The sequence below is a fragment of the Callorhinchus milii genome, unplaced genomic scaffold (assembly GCF_018977255.1).
Source record: "Callorhinchus milii isolate IMCB2004 unplaced genomic scaffold, IMCB_Cmil_1.0 Scaffold70, whole genome shotgun sequence".
NCBI lineage: Eukaryota > Metazoa > Chordata > Chondrichthyes > Chimaeriformes > Callorhinchidae > Callorhinchus > Callorhinchus milii.
Genome location: NW_024704811.1, coordinates 177235 through 193407, shown reverse-complemented (window position 1 = coordinate 193407; position 16173 = coordinate 177235). Strand labels below are relative to the sequence as shown.

Sequence of the window (16173 nt, the reverse complement as noted above, 5' to 3'; positions counted from 1 at the left end):
AGAAGTGGGATGTTCAATAGCGCCGCATACCCGTCCTCACAGCTACAGCTAATGGATTGGACATGCTCCCCCAGGCTGAGGGCAGAAAAGGGTTAAAGCCTCGTTTCACACACAGATCTGTCAGCCTGACGGTGACGCCCTCAAACTGTTTCCCCCGCCCACTCTGTATAAAAACCTGATTTCAGCAAACATCTGAACCATTTGGTGACAGAGAGAGAGAGAGAGACAGTGAGAGAGACACACAGTGTGAGAGCGAGAGAGAGATAGAGTGTGTGCGTGTGTGAGAGAGAGAGACAGACAATGTGAGCGAAGGTGTGAGATAGACAGCTAGGTAAAAAGAAAAACACACACGCGCGCAGCAAGAGAGATAAGCAGACAGACAGTGAGCGAGTGAGAGAAAACCGGTGAGAGTGCACGAGAGAAAAAATAAAGAGAAAAAGAGGTACAGAAAAAAAGACGAGAGCGAGGAAGGCTAAAAAGGTAGGAAGAAAAAGAGTGAAAAGAGAAATTGAAGAGAGGGAAAGTTGGGGCTAAGGAGAGAGAGCGAGAGAGAGAGAGAGAGAGAGAGAGGCTGAGAGTAACCTGGTTACGCATCATTGAACCGACTGAGTCTTCTGGGTATTAAGGAAGGAAGAGAAGGGGAGGAAGGAGGGAAGGAAGGAAGGGGAGAAAGAAGAGGAAGGAAGGAAGGAAGGAAGGAAGGAAGTGTGTGTGAATTGCCTGTCCCTGATGCACACATGTCTTTTGCGCTGCTGAGACCGGTAGCTGGCCGTTGCCTGTACCCGGAGATCAGCATGCTGTCTGAAGGCGATGAGGAGAACGACAGCGAGAGCTCTGGCTCCGAGCGCTCCTTCGGCCTGAGCGCGTACGGCGAGGGTGAGGGCAAGAGGAAGAGGAAGGTGCGGGTGGGTGGGGTGGTGCGGCAGAGGCAAGCGGCCAACGCCAGGGAGCGTGACCGCACCAACAGCGTCAACACGGCCTTCACCGCCCTCAGGACTCTGATACCCACCGAGCCGGCAGACCGCAAACTCTCCAAAATCGAGACCCTGCGGCTGGCCTCCAGCTACATCTCCCACCTGGGCAACGTGCTGCTGCTCGGGGAGGCCGGGGACGGACAGCCCTGTCACACCAGCGCCTCCACCTACTACCCCAACACCAGGAGCTCCGAGCCCGACAGCAATCAGCCCAGGCAGATCTGCACATTCTGTCTGAGCAACCAGAGGAGGCTGGTGAGTACACAGTCTGTAACACGTGCGCAAGCGCTCAGCCTCTCGCCCCCACTGTCCACCATTCCCCCTACGCTGTCCGCCATCCACTCCAGTGCGGTGCGGTGCAGGAGGGTGTGCTGCATTGTCAGAGGTTCGTCCCACAGATAAGACGTGAAACCGAGGTCTCGTTTGTGCCTGTTCAGATAGACTGTTACTGGGAAAAGGAAAGAGAGTTTCGCCGGGTAAATGTGAGGGAATAGTCAGTCTGGTACCATTATACCACACACACCCTCTCTCTCTCCCTCATAAACACACACACACACACACACACACACAGTTTACCCCGGCAGACAACCCTCCAGCTTAATCACTCATTCACCTCATTACTGTGTGTAAATTTAGTTGCACGCAAATAACAGTCACAACAATCGCCTGTGAAGAGTTCCGGGTGATGTTACAGGCATTGAATCGGATGCAAGGAATCTTATTGTGACGGGGTGTACGAATGACGTTTATGATCCGGGGCTGAGAATTCCCAATCAGTGTCTCTGCTGAGCAGAAAGCGGGGGGACTCGCTCAGACACAAACCAGCACCAGGAAGCCAGGAAAACCCCATGTGAAAATCCCATTGTGTAATAATTTTATGCATTCTGTGGAGTCCTGTAGTTTAGTGGTTAGAGCACTCGCCTCGCAAGCGAGAGGACCTTGGTTCGATTCCCGGGCAGTGCGAAACGTTGAGCAACTTTCCTTACTCCACACGCCTCTGTTTAACTAGCAGTAAGTCGGGACCCAGTTATTAGTCGGGACCCAGTTATTAGTCGATTGGCAGATCACTTTTCTCAGGGTAATCATCCCTAAATAATAAGTATTTCTATCTTGCCTGGAACATAATAATAATAATCCTTGCATTTGATTCAGCGCCTTTTCAAGTCTTCGAGACGTCTCAAAGCGCTTCGCAGAATATATTGTAAAGTGAATCGACTGTATACTTTGTGGGCGAAAATATATTTTAAAGTGCTTCCCAGCAAACTGCCATCATGTGTAATGATTGCGTGACTATAGGAAAACACAAGTCAGTGAAACAATTGATTAATCTGGAGAGTCGACAGCCAGGAAACCGGGAGAGAGAAACTCCCTTCTCTTTCCCAATAGCGTCACAGGATCTTTAACATCCACCTGAACGGACAGGAACTCATTTTAACATCTCATCCAAAGGACGGCACTGGGCTAACAATAGAGCATCAGCTTGAACTGTGTGCTCAAAGTCCTAACATTGGGCTGGAGCTCACATGAAAGAACATTTGATGGAATGAGTACAGTGAGAGCAGCTCTACAGTGCTGCTATTGCAGTGAATTGAGAAAAGTCAGTCCCCATCGCTTCTCTGGTTCCGGTATCTCACGCACACACACAAATACACCCACACGTGCACACACGCGCAAACCAGAGGCTCCAACAGACCTCACCAGCTCAGTCAACACCATTTAAAATTTAAGATAAAAATAGTTGCATTTGGTATAGCAGAAGCACGTAACAAAAGTGCTTCACACGATTTTTTTGAAGTCATCTGAAGTGCAGTGACTGAAGTGGCAGCAATGTCTTACAATCAGCCATGGAGTGAATGACTGATTTTATCTGGGAGTCTGTCGGCCAGGAAACTGGGAGAGAGAAACTCCCTTCTGTTTTCAAACAGTGCCGACAAGAGCTTTAAAGTCCACCTGGACACCTCATTGAAAGACCTCCAATAATACACTGGAGGATCAGCCGAGATTGAACTCAAAGTCCTGACGTGGGGCTTGAACCCACAAGGCGAGAGTGCTACCAACTGAGCCAGACTGACACAGACCGCAACAGAATCAATTGGATGTTTAAAAGGGAGATGGTCAGATACATACAAAGCAGGGGGTATTAAGCGGAGTGGGGAAGGTTTAAAGCAGAGAAAGTGGGATTAAAGATCTGAAATGATAAACTGGCGGAACAGGCTTGCTGTTCACCTGAATAGCCTCCTCCTGTTCCAATGACCTGATTATATTTCAAAGGAATAAACCATAAGTCAGATCAACCTGCAGCGAGAAATTACTGACCGCTAGCTACACTCATGGCGCGACTAACGTTTAAACAAGAATCTTTCCAATAATTCATTCAACCGGCAATGCCAGGCTTTCACATTCCATGGCACAGGGGTCCAGTGTAAAATCACCCAACTGAACCAGCAAGGTCCCAGCTTCCATCACAGTCCATATGACAGTTAGCTGCTCTCAGTCACGCTCGTGTTACGGTTAGCGCCACAGTTAGCTTCAGTATCTTGTGCTACAGAATGAAAACTCGGCTCAGTCCAATTTAAAGAGTCAGGGCTGACACTCCAGTGCAACGCTGCATTGTGAGAGGTGCAGTTGTACGGATGAGACGTTAAACCGAGGTCCCGTCTGCCTGTTCAGGTGGATGTGAAATATCCCATGGAATTATCCAAAAAGAGAAGGGAATTTCTCCCAGTTTCCTGGCCAGCAATTGCCCAGATATGACATTCGCTTCCAGATCATTTGAATTCATGTGCAAATTGGCGGCCACTTCTGGCTATAAATATGCAGTCACTACACATTACAAGAAAAACTGTGAAGCACTTTGAGGTGATATCAAATTGCCGTAACAAATGCAAGAATTATTACTATGTAATCTCAATAGTGTAGGTAACTTTATGCTGCATGGAACAAAGCAGGAGCTTCACTGTAGTACTTAAGTGTATAGTTGCCATTAATCTCAGCACGTAAATGTAAATTGTTGTTATAAACTTCCCGCTCATTCCGTGGCCAAGGCACACTTCAAAGACCACCAAGATTCATCTTACTTAAGACAATTGGCGGACTGCATTCCAGGGGTTAATAATCCCTCAAAACTATATAAAAAAAATAACAATTTGGTCACTCAATCCAGTGGGACACTGTTGTGTGTGATTGGCTACCGCGTTTCGCCCACAAAATGCAGTCAATTAAGTTTACAGTATATTCTGTGAAGCACTTTGAGACGTCTCAATGACGTAATAAGGCGCGAGACAAAATGCAAGGATTTTATTATTACTAAACTTATCGATGGAAGCTCGAGACAGGGGCAAACCATTCACCTTTTATCTGGGCTGGTGTTTGCTCCCCATTGGCGCTCTCTATTTTAATCCCATACCCTGCTCTTTCCCCACCGTATCTGCGCTGGGGCTCTCTGCTCCAATTCCATTCCAAGAGTAAATTTTCACTTCAAGTCCAAGCCAATCTAAACAGACATGGGATTCCATATTGAATACAAGTTGATTACGTAGCTGCAGATTATCCCAGTTTTTCATTTGATTGTTAATTGAGATCTTGCCTGCGTTATGATTCAGGTGAATCCTATTTCAAAACGTGGCATCTTCCTCCTGTTATCCTGATTTATATACTGTCTATTCAAATTCACACCCTTCATATCCCAACATGTCTAATAGAACCATAGACATTTGTCGGTTAGAGGAAGGCGATTTGGCCCATTTGTGTCTGTGCTGTCTGATTTGAGAGCAAATCCTTTCAGTCCTATTTACCTGGCCTTTCCCAAAACCCATATAATGGGTTGCTCATCTCATTGTTGTACATAGGATGTTGCTGCCGACTTTATCCCCATAACATTCTGGGGATGACAATCTCTTCAAAAACAAATAATAATAATAATAATTTGATTACTCAACCCACGACTGTTTGTGGGACGCCGCTGTGTGCAATTAGCTGCCGCGTTTCTCCCACAAAATATACAATCAATTCACTTTACGTGAATTACGTGACGAGCTTTGAGACGTCTCGAATTCTTATCGTCATCATTCGCTTAGTTTCTAATTCATTTGTTTTTGTGAAGCGCTTTGAGACGTTTTTACTCAAGGCGAAAGGCATTGTATCGTGCAGGTTGTGAAGGGTGAGCGAGTGAGCCAGAGGAGGGGGGAACAAGGCTCCGATGTCCGTTACAATGACAAGCAGAGTGTTCCCGCGCCGGCCAGCCACACTCCCCTGAGAGGCACGGCATGATGCTCAGGCGTTCACATTTCTCTCAGAGCAACAGAGCACTTCGATCTACACTGCTTGCTTATTTACACTGGGCTGCCTTCATATATCTGGCACGTTTAGGGCCACACTGCACACACACATTCTGCGGCAGAGTTATATAGGGTCCCACTGAACTTGCTGGGGACGAGCAAGGAGCGAGCGGATCCCAGTGTAGGGGCTTTCAACCTAACGCAGCCCCTCGATCAGAAGAGTGAAGGGAGTTTCTCCTGGTGTCCTGGCCACCACATGAATTAATTATTCACACGAGGGACGGGATGGGATGGTGGTGTGTGCAAAATGGCTGCCGCATTTTCTAACCGATGCATAGCGTGGCGGGATCTTTAATGCCTGTCTGAACAAATATGACGGGACCTTTCACGTCTCATCTGAGGATGGGGCCTCCGATACTCCAGCGCTCCCTCCCCCGTACTCCCGCGTCAGCCCGGACTGTGAGCTCAAAAGTCCCGTCTCGGAGAGAAAAGAATAGTAAACGCACGAGCTCTCGGTTCACACCTGTTCCTTTATTAATCAGTTTTGTGAAACGCAGACACAGCAGCAGAGGCAGGCAGACAGGCAGAGAGAACAAAGCTTGCACATAAACAGCTCCAGAGCCAGAGCTGGCTCGAGTGAAAGAATCCGCGCTGCTGGCTTATTTAAACCAGGCTGCCTTTTTAATACAATAACCCGGCTGGAGTTTCAGCAAATAGCTACCGCAGTTTGAACAGAAAGAACGATCGTTTTCATAGCGCCTTATCATGTGAAAACGTCTCAGGCGTTTCATGAGCAATTGCTGTCGTATTTTTTTTTGTGGGGGGGGGGGGGGGCTGGGGGGTAAGCAGATACAGTGCAGGTTTTTCACGCAGCGAGATCCCACAAATAACCATGAGGTGAGTGAGCAATTTAACCGGCACGTTGCTGGCAGAACACCGTTATGAACTCCCATCTCTTCCCCAGTAGTGTCACAGGATTTTTAACACCCACCCGAACAAGCACAGACAGGACTTCGGTTTAACGTCTCACCCAAAAGACAGCACCGAGCTGTGCACCACTCACACCCCCACTACATTGGAGCATCAATCAAAGCCCCCAAAGTGGAGCCCGAATCTACAATGTCCTGACCCAGAAGCAAAAGTGACAAAAACTAAGCCAGGCTGATTGGAAGCCTACAAGTGATTAAGAAGGGACATGGCAGTATGCTCATTAAAAGCACCTTCCGCCCGTTTCTATTTGCTGTGTTGCAACAATGCCTCAGATTCACCGCCGTTACTTAAATCTATAAAACCCCGACACTCTTAGTTCTTTGGAATAATAATGCAAGGGTCACTGTATGAAAGGGTCACTGTATAAGACACCCGGATATTCCCAGCACAAGCCACAAACACCTCCTGGCAATTAAAATCCGCGCATTTCATATGGTGGCTCTAACATTTAGTGCTTCACAGGGAATCGCTGTTACGTGTAGTGACTATGCAGGCAAATCGTAGAAGCCATTTTACACACAAGGTCTCACGCATGACCTTCGTGTGAATCAGCGATGAAGCTCAGGGTTGTGAGCCAGGAGAAAGTCCCTTCTCTTACACGACTAGTAATCCTTGCATTATGTCATTGAGAAGTCTCAAAGCGCTTCACAGGATATTCTGTAAAGCGGTATGATTGTATTAAGTGGACAAACACTGCAGCCAATTTTTGCACAGCACTGTCCCACAAACATTCAAGAAGTGAGTGACCAATTTTATCTGGGGGGTTGTCGGCTAAGATATTGGACAGGACACCCTTTTCCCAATAGTGTCATGGGATCTTTAATGTCCACCTGAACAGGGAGATGAGTAACGCATTTAATAGCTCACTATTCAAGTAGAGAATTGGAAGTCTGAAATTCCATTGTAGTCGCAACCTTAAAATGTAAGGTTGTGCAGAATCCAGGAACATTTTGTTAAATTTGGTTTTGGTCTTGATTTTCCAGTTTTTTTGTTTGTTGATAAAGTCAGTTATCCATTTTGATGGCTGTTTGTGGGACGTTGCTGTGCGTGTCTGACACAGTCGCTATGCTTTACACTAAATCCTGTGAAGCGCTTTTGAGATTTAGCCAAAGCACAATATCACATAGATTAATTGTTAACTGTTAATTACATTGAACGGTATAGTACAGACAGCCCATCTGGCCAGTGTTCAGTCTCCGCACAAACCCTCACCACTCCTAATTCCCTCTGCCATACCTCTTCTATTCCCTTTTCCTTCACCTCCACAAACTGGCTATTTATATGGCTGGTAGGGTGAACGTTAAAAATCCTGCGACACTGTCAGGAAAACAAGGGTGTTTCTCCGGGTGTCCTGGTCAACAATCCTCCAGAATTATCATTCATTCACCTCACGGTTGTGTGCGTTTGTGTAGGGCACAGCTGTGTGTAAAATGGTTCTTAAAAAGAACTAGCTTCCAAATCAAGATTGAATGATTTTCAAAATTTGTGCACGCTCTTGAATTTTGAGAGAATGTCTTTCGAAGCTGAGGCTACGAGGAGTTTGAGATCTTTCTTGTTTGAAAATAAGAACAAGTTCACTGGCATTTTATCTGGAATAAAAGGGAATAAAAGCCAGAGGGAGAAGGGCAGGTAACCTTGGCGAGGAGGCCCGCACACGAGATCAGGAGAGGGAAGCTGAACGGCCAGTTCAGTTCAGACTGAATGACTTTACGCAGGGAGTGTGTGGAACAAACGGTCGAGGGAGGCAGATTGTGTCAGTAAATTCAAGAGTAAATGAGGCGTGATATTTGGTGGGGAAAAGGATTGAGGTGTGGGAGAGAGAGAGAGAGAGAGAGAGCGGTGTGTGCTTATACTTTGGAATTTGTGATGGTCAAATAAGGTGCGATGGTCTTTTCTACGTACATGGAAAATGCGATGTATGTTTTGCTGCGTAGCTGCACTGGCCGGGTTTCTGTGCTCAGACTGAGACAAGAGTGCAAGCGCAAAACGGAAACTGATTCATCAAAAAAAGTGAAACTAAAGTTGTCAGCAACGAACGGGCCACTGGTTTCAAGTGTTGTATAGCTTCCTGGCTTTGCTGTGACTGCCAGTCCCCATCAAACTTATACACTGCGTCAATCCCAGACTGAATTCTACTCAGTCCCAGACTTACACTCTTGATATTCCAACTATCTCCTGAGAAGGGCCTTAAAGATCCCGCGGCACTATTTGAATAAGGAAAGAGAATTTCTCTTTCCTGGAGTCCTGGTCAACAATCCCCCAGATAAATCGCTCATTTACTTCATGGCTGTTTTGGGCCTCTTGCTGTCTGCAAATTGGCTGTCACGTTTGCCTACAAATAGTCACTACATTTCACAGCAATTCCTCTTAAAAGTTTCAACAACATAGGTCTGTATCAAATGCAATTACTGTTCATTTTCTTTTCAAAATGTCATAGCACCACCATAATGACGATAAGTATTCTAGCCTGCAGGAACATTGAACAAATGTATTGAGACAAACCAGACCACATGGTTAAGATAATCACACAAAAAATTCAAGGGTAGGTTTCGCAAAATTGTCTTTACACGCAGGGCCGTGGGGATGCAGAACTTTCTGCCAAGAACCAGAGATGAGGCAGAGTCCTATTTTAAAGGGAATAGATGGCTGAAAGGGTGTAGGGGAAGGAGCAGGATGTCTCTTGGGGAAGAAAAACAGCTCTGGAGTTAATGGGCTGAATGGCCTTTTTCTATGCCGGAGTATTCTAGGATCCTAAGTCCCTAGTGGGGCCATGTCACCAGTTATATAGTGCTGTGTTATTGCAGGCTGGACTGAGACAACCTGCTCCACACAGCCACTGGATCCTGGAAACAACTAGTAAGATTAATGGGGATGCTGGGTTGAAACACACGGTGAGAAATATAAAAGCCAGAGAGTGTAGCTCCAGTTATACAGACCTCCTTTGCAGTATTGGGTTCAGTTTAGAGCACACGATCTTAGGAAGCAATATCATGACCTTGAAGGGTCTCCAACAATCACTCACTAGATTAATACCTAGGAAGAAGGGATTTATCTTAGATATGCTGAAAGGCTGGGTATATTGCTTGGAGCTATGGAAGTTAAAAATGCTGATCTGAGTGAGTTGTGTACAATAACGAAGGGAACTGACAAGCTGGATAATGGATTCCCTCTGTTAAGGAAGGGGCACGCATCTTAAAATTAGAGCTAGGTGCAAGACCCAAAACTTAGGAGAAAGATGAGGGGGAGACGAGAGAAAGAAGAGACAAAAAGGAGGGGGGGAGAGAGAGTAGAGAATGAAGCATCAGTTCGTCATTGTACACATCTCACTCAGATCAGCACTTTTAACTTCCATAGCTCCAAGGATTACACCCCAGCCTTTCAACATATCTAAAATAAATCCCTTCTTCCTAGGTATTAATCTAGTGAGTGATTGTTGGAGACCCTTCAAGCCGTGATACTCCTTCCTAAGATTGTGTGCTCTAAACTAAACCCAATACTGCAAGCCCCCACTCTCAGCTCGAGTGAAATGCTTCCAGCTCTCTCTCCCTGTTCTGGGCCACAAATCAACCTAACGCATCGCACATGTCTGGCTGCTGAAGAGGTGCGACAGGAGCCTTTCCCGGCTGGGGCTCTGCTTCCTGAGCTGTCAAAGCTCTCTCTCCCTCATGCTGTTTTCCAGAGCAGGTGCTGAAGAGATGGAACAAAGGGGGGGAGGAAAAAAAAACACAAAGGTACCACGGAATCTGTCTGCGGTGTAAACCGGCGCCTCGGTTCCTGCCACCAATCCATCTGAACCGCAACAAGAAGCCGTGAGCTCAGGATCCTCACCGGAAGGGTTAGAGGAAAGTGATTCAAGCAGTGTTATTAGAATGTGGAATACTTTTCCACAAGTGGCTGCAGAAGCCTTAACATTTAAAAGGGAATCGGATAAGCATCTGAAGAGGAAAAAAATAAAGCTTTATTTTTTTCCTCTTCAGATGCTTAGGTGCAGTGTTCCCTGGAATCTTTAACATCCGCCTTCACAGCTAGATGGGTTTAAGCCCTCGTCTGAAGGATAGCACCTCAGGCACAATTTACATCTAAACCTAGTTTAGCCACTTGTGCTCAACTCTGGGTCACAAGGCTGTGGGTTCGAGGCCCATGGGGACCTTAAATTCACATGAGACTGCCACAGTACTGGTGCGGAGCTCTGCACTGTCAGAGATGCTATCCTTCAGATTAGATGTTAAATCGAAGTCCCAACTGCTGAATTTACCTACAGATAAAACAGTGACTGCCCCTGACAGTAATTCCCTGTGAAATGCTGTGAGACAACAGTAACTTGCATTTATGTACAACAACAACTTGGATTTATATAGCGCCCTCCACGCCGGACGGCGTCTCAGAGCGCTTCACAGTAATGGATCCCGGGGCCGAGCCGGGGGAGGGGGTGGAAGGTGACCAAAGGCGTGGTCGAAAAGAAAGGTCTTCAGCAGAGACATGAAAGTAGGAAGAGAAGGGGCGAGGCGAAGGGAATGAGGAAGGGAGTTCTTCACTCATCTCTGGTTCCTTGCACTTTTCAAGAAGGGTAGCGTCTCGGAGCACTTAACAGTGGCGAAGCTTGACACTGACCAGGGAGAGAGGTGAGGTGACCGTAGGCACGAATGAAGAGGAAGGTCTTCGGATATGATCTGAAGACGGCCAAAGAGGGGGCTGCTGTTGGTGGAGCGGATGGAGCCAGCAGAGACGTAGTGATGGTGGTGGGCCAAACAGGACTCGAAGCAGGAGAGTGGGTTCCACCAAAGTGGATGAAGGAGGAGAGGCGGTCAAAGAGACATTTTGATGCTATAGATGTTGCAGTGTTATATGGTCACAAATGATGTGACATGAGACACTATCCTACATCGATAAAAACTATCATTGACCAGATGTGAGCAGGTTTCCCGGTGCGAGAGAGTGAAAAAAAAAGTTACTGGGAGGAGAAAAACAGAGAAGGGAGCAGAGATACTCTAGAGAGAGAGAGTGAGAGTGAGAAATGAGGGAGCAGAGAGAAAGAGAATGGGATACCAGGGAGCAGAGTTGATAACACTCAAGACTCACAGTCTAGGACGACAGTCCAGTGCAGTGCTGGGGGAATGCTGCACGGTAAGAGGTGCCATCCTTCAGGTGAGACATTAAATCAAAGTCTCGTCTATGCCTGTTCAGGTGGACGTTATAGATCCCACAGCAGTATTGGAAAGAAGGGAGTTTCTCTCCCTTCCCTGGTTTGCTGGCTGACAATCCCCCAGATACAATAACCATTCACTGTTGTTTGTGGAACTATATGCTGTGCACAAATTGGCTGCCACAAATTGCTACAAAACACAGTCACTACACTTCTTAGTAAATCCTTTGAAGTGCTTTGAGCAGTCCTTTCGACGTGTTAAGGTGCTACATCAAATGGAAGGATTACCTGTTGTTATAACAATGCAATCAGCCACACCGAGGTTTACAGGGTTTGTGTGAGTGAATCCTCACAGTAAGTCTCCTTTCTCTCCCCAGAACAAAGACCGCGACAGGAAAAGCACGATTCGAAACTAACCGGGAGGAGGGAGGAGAGACCTGGCCTGTGGAGTTTGCGAGCTCACTGCAAGTCTGAGAGCCACAGAGCAGGGAGGAACTCAGCTTCCCTTTGAAGGATGTGGAAAACTGGGAGAGGAGGGCGCTAACCAAATGCTTCTTAAAAAAAACTCACACGAGCAAGCCCAGTGTCTCAACATTTCACTGCATCTGACAGTCTCGGATTTAAATACAAGGGGAAAAACATGAAGAACCCCCTCCCCCCCCCACCTGACCACCTTTCTCTCTCCCCCCCAAAGACTGACAGCCTTACCCGTGAGCCGGATTAGTTAAAAGGAAACCAGTCGGGATGGAGGAGGGAAACAAAATGACAAAACTGCACCCAGTGGCTTTAAAAATTAAACACAAAACTTTACCCACACGTGGGCTGCTGTCATGTAAGAAATGTGTAATATAAGAAGCAATTTTGTACATAAAATAAACACCCGTTCTGAGTCACAGTCTGTGTGTTATTCGCTGTGGCAGCCCCCAACCCAGTTTGGGGAATTGGGGGGAGGGGAAGAAGAAATGAGAAATGGGACCTGTGATGTGCTAATTATATAGGATGGGCTTCCTCAGCACTGACCCGTGCGGCTGAAAATGTCTCCATTAGACTTGTCGGCCACACCTGCGGCGCTGACCAGCACTGTCAGACTCACACAGCACGGGTCCACGGTGAGATGTGGAGCGCAGATTGCTGACGCTGACGTAGCTGGCTTTATTTGACATTCAGAGATAAAGAAGCCAGAACTCCCTGAACCTCAACACTATATAAAAAAAATACTCAACACCAAAACATTCCACAGAGCAAATCCAATTAGAGCTGCAGTCTTGTGCTTTGTTGGACTTGCTGGTGAGCTGACAGCGAACACCAGCCCAGAAACAGTGGGGAGAGAGCAGGAAATGGGATTAAGAGTAGAGAGCTCCAGTGGGGGAAGCGAGCACCAGCACAGACACGATGGGGATAGAGCGGGGAATGGGATTAGGGGAGCAGCACCAGCAGACACGACGGGGTCAAAGGCCTGCTTCTGTACAGTGATTCTCACTTCTCCCCCCCCCCCACCCCCCCCCCAAATCCCGTTGCTTTCTCTGGGAGTATTGTTACATCGCGCTACTGACTGTGGAAAAGGAGCATCGCAGCAGAGCTGTCAGCTCACCGGCAAGTCTAACAAAGCACGAGACTGAAACCCGAGCCAGGCTGCGGATACATTACACTCTCAGCTCCTCAGAGTGACGGCACGGCACGCAGGGTCTGTTGCGGTGCAGGCACGTCCGAGGCTGACTGGTGAGCCTCCTCACTACCTGCCGGGCTGGCTACCGCGGGAGCAGGGAGCAGTGCATTCCATCCCTGTGCAGTAAAGAGCTCACGTCTGGATCCTGGTCACGGATCTGGAGCAAATTAGTCTTGAACTGCACAACAGCAACCTGAGCTGGCCTGGCCTGTGCACCCCAGCCGGGGAAGGGGGGGTGGGGTGGGGGGGTGGGGGCAGGAGAGGGGGGGAGGAAGAGATGAGGGATCTCTTTAAGACTCTTGATATTCTCCCCCCCCCCCCCCACTCCACCAACTAAAAGTCTGTAAAACACAATTCATGACAATTACGTCTGCAGTTTACACGCTCCAGCCGTCTTGTGTACTCCGATCCTTTAACACTTAACCTGTGACCCCCATTGGACAAAGTGATGCTCTCCCCCACCCCCACAGACTTGTTAATGTCTAAGAACGCAAGGTGGATTTTCATGGCTTACGATGGGAGTGCAGAGCGGACAGAGCGGCGGCGGGGCGGGGGGGGGGGGGAGGGGGAGCAAGAGAATCAGAGAATTTTACAGCACAGAAAGAGGCCATTCGGCCCATCGTGCCTGTACCGGCTCTTTAAAAGAGCTACGAACTAGCCTCACTCCCCTACTCTTTCCTTCATAGCTTGGCAAATTTTTCCTTTTCAAGTACATATCCAATTTGAATAGTTGTTATTGAATCTGCTTCCACCAGCCTTCCAGCATTCCAGATCATAACACGTTGCGTAAGAAATGTCCCCGCTGGATCTTTTGCCAATTATCTTAAATCTGTGTCGTCTGGTTACCCGACCCATCTGCCAGTGGAAACAGTTTCTCCTTATTCAAGACGCCTCGTAATTTTAAACACCTCTACTAAATCTCCCCTTAACCTTCTCTGAGCGCAATCTCAGCTTCTCTAGTCTACCAACTAACTGAAATCCCTAATCCCTGGTACCATTCTGGTAAATCTACTTTGCCCCCTCTCCAATGCCCTGACCTCCGTCCTAAAGTGTGTGTGGGGTGGGTGGGTGGGGGGGGGGGGGTGGGTCAGAATTGGACACAATACTCCAGCTGAGGCCTAACCATTTACAAATTTACAAAGGTTTAGCACATCTTCGTTGCTTTCGTACTCTATGGCTCACTCTATTGCAACACTCAAAACGTTTTATACAGAAATCTTTCCAAGTGCAGCAAGTACACAGCCACAGTGCTGACCTAGATTGAGACCCAACGCTCAAGAGTTTGAGCTCATAGTCCCAGGCAGTACTGTCAGAGTGCAGCACTGTTACAGACACCGCCTTTCGGAAAGGATGTTAACAACAATTCTTGCATTTGATATCGCGCCTATTCACGTCTGAAGAGACGTCTCAAAGGGCTTCACAGAATATATACTGTAAAGTGAATTGAATGTATGTTTTGTGGGCGAAACACTGCAGTCAGTTGTACCACAAACGGTCGTGGATTGAGTGACTTTTTTTAGGGATTATTACCCCAGAAAACGATCAGTCCATCAATGAACAATCGGGTTCTACTTACTGCTATAGATATACAGAGACGTGTGGAGTAGGGAAACTCGCCCTGCCCGGGATTCAAACCCAGGTCTTCTCGCTTGCGAGGCATGCACACTAACCAATACACTACAGGGCTCCTACAAATGTCAAAAGTTGAGGACATTAAAAATCTTGCAACACTATTGAAAAAGAGAAGGGATTTATCCCAGTGTCCTGGTCGACCACAGTCCTATTAAATTGGTTGTTTGTGGGAACTTGCATTGTGCAAAATGGCTGCCTCAAATGCCTGGAATGTGGTAAAATGTTATAAAATTTGCATTGCATTCTCTTCCTTTGGTGCCAATCATTGGAAACCCTTTGGCTTGAGTGTGCTCATGCCTATGACTAATACGAGCCATAGCAGGCAGCCTTACATAGTAGCGTGCACTGAAACTATTCACACCTCCACACTGCCAATGGTAGCAAGCACACAATGTTCTGTGCGAGGAAAGGCAGTGGTCAGATAGACGGAGACAATGAGCTGCATATCCATCGCTCCTCAACAGCTTCAAACATTTCACACCAACGAAGCTCAGCCACTCATTTGATTTGGGTTGGTCAAAGCGGGTGACCTAATTCCCAGAGAGTATTAGGTAAATTTATAATCCTTGTGTCTGATATAGCGTCTTTGACATGTCTCAAAGCGCTTCACAGGATATACTGTAAAGTGAATTGACTGTATATAATAATAATCCTTGCATTTGACATAGCGCTTTTCATATCGGGAGGACGTCCCAAAGCGCTTCACAGAACACACTGTAAAGAGAATTGACTGTATATTTTGTGGGCGAAATGTGGCAGTCAACTGCACACAGCAGTGTCCCACAAACAGTCGCAGATTGAGTGACCAAATCATCATTATTTTTTTTTGAAGGGAGTTATTTCCCCCGGAAAGCAACCAGCTGATCGACGAACTTACGGCTAGCTAAACAGGCGTGTGGAGTAAGGAAACATAAGAACATAATAGGAGCAGGAGTAGGCCATTCAGCCCCTCGAGCCCACCCCACCATTTAATAAGATCATGGCTGATCCACTAACCTATTTCCATTTACCAGCCTTATCCCCATATCCCTTAATGCCTTTACATTTTAAAAATCTACTTGCCCAACATTTCGCCATAATAATAATAATCCTTGCATTTGATATAGCGCTTTTCACGTCTTCTAGATGCCCAGGAATCAAACCCAGGGCCTCTTGCTTGCGTGCGTGGCGAGTGCTCTAACCACTACGTTACAGGTACACATAGATTGTGCATTGGTTTACTGCTGGAGTTAACATCAGCCCGAAGTCCCAATGTGCAATTAGCGTCTCCCATAAAGTGCGAATTAACTAGAATTAGCAGCCGTGCTTGTTCCAGACCTCCATGCGTGGAGCTACCAGACTTCACTTACACAGCAGAGTAAACAGTCAGCCTGGGAATACACAGTTTTCCTCGTCCCACAAGGATTTTTTTTAATGGAGCTACCGTTGCAGTCTCTGTGCTCCAGGTGTTAGGGTTTAAGATGAGCTGATCAGCTGCAGTGACTGGGATGC

General features: G+C 47.2%; 2 protein-coding genes across 2 annotated transcripts in view; one reads left to right on the top strand and one right to left on the bottom strand.

Moving 5' to 3' along the window:
* Positions 1–16173, bottom strand: part of bop1 (BOP1 ribosomal biogenesis factor) — a 57012-nt gene that overhangs the window by 20289 nt on the left and 20550 nt on the right. The window lies entirely within an intron of this gene.
* Positions 656–12275, top strand: scxa (scleraxis bHLH transcription factor a). The gene is made up of 2 exons (XM_007901227.2): positions 656–1229; positions 11762–12275. The coding sequence occupies exons 1-2, from the start codon at positions 738–740 to the stop codon at positions 11798–11800; spliced, it is 531 nt and encodes a 176-aa protein (XP_007899418.1). The 5' UTR covers positions 656–737; the 3' UTR covers positions 11801–12275.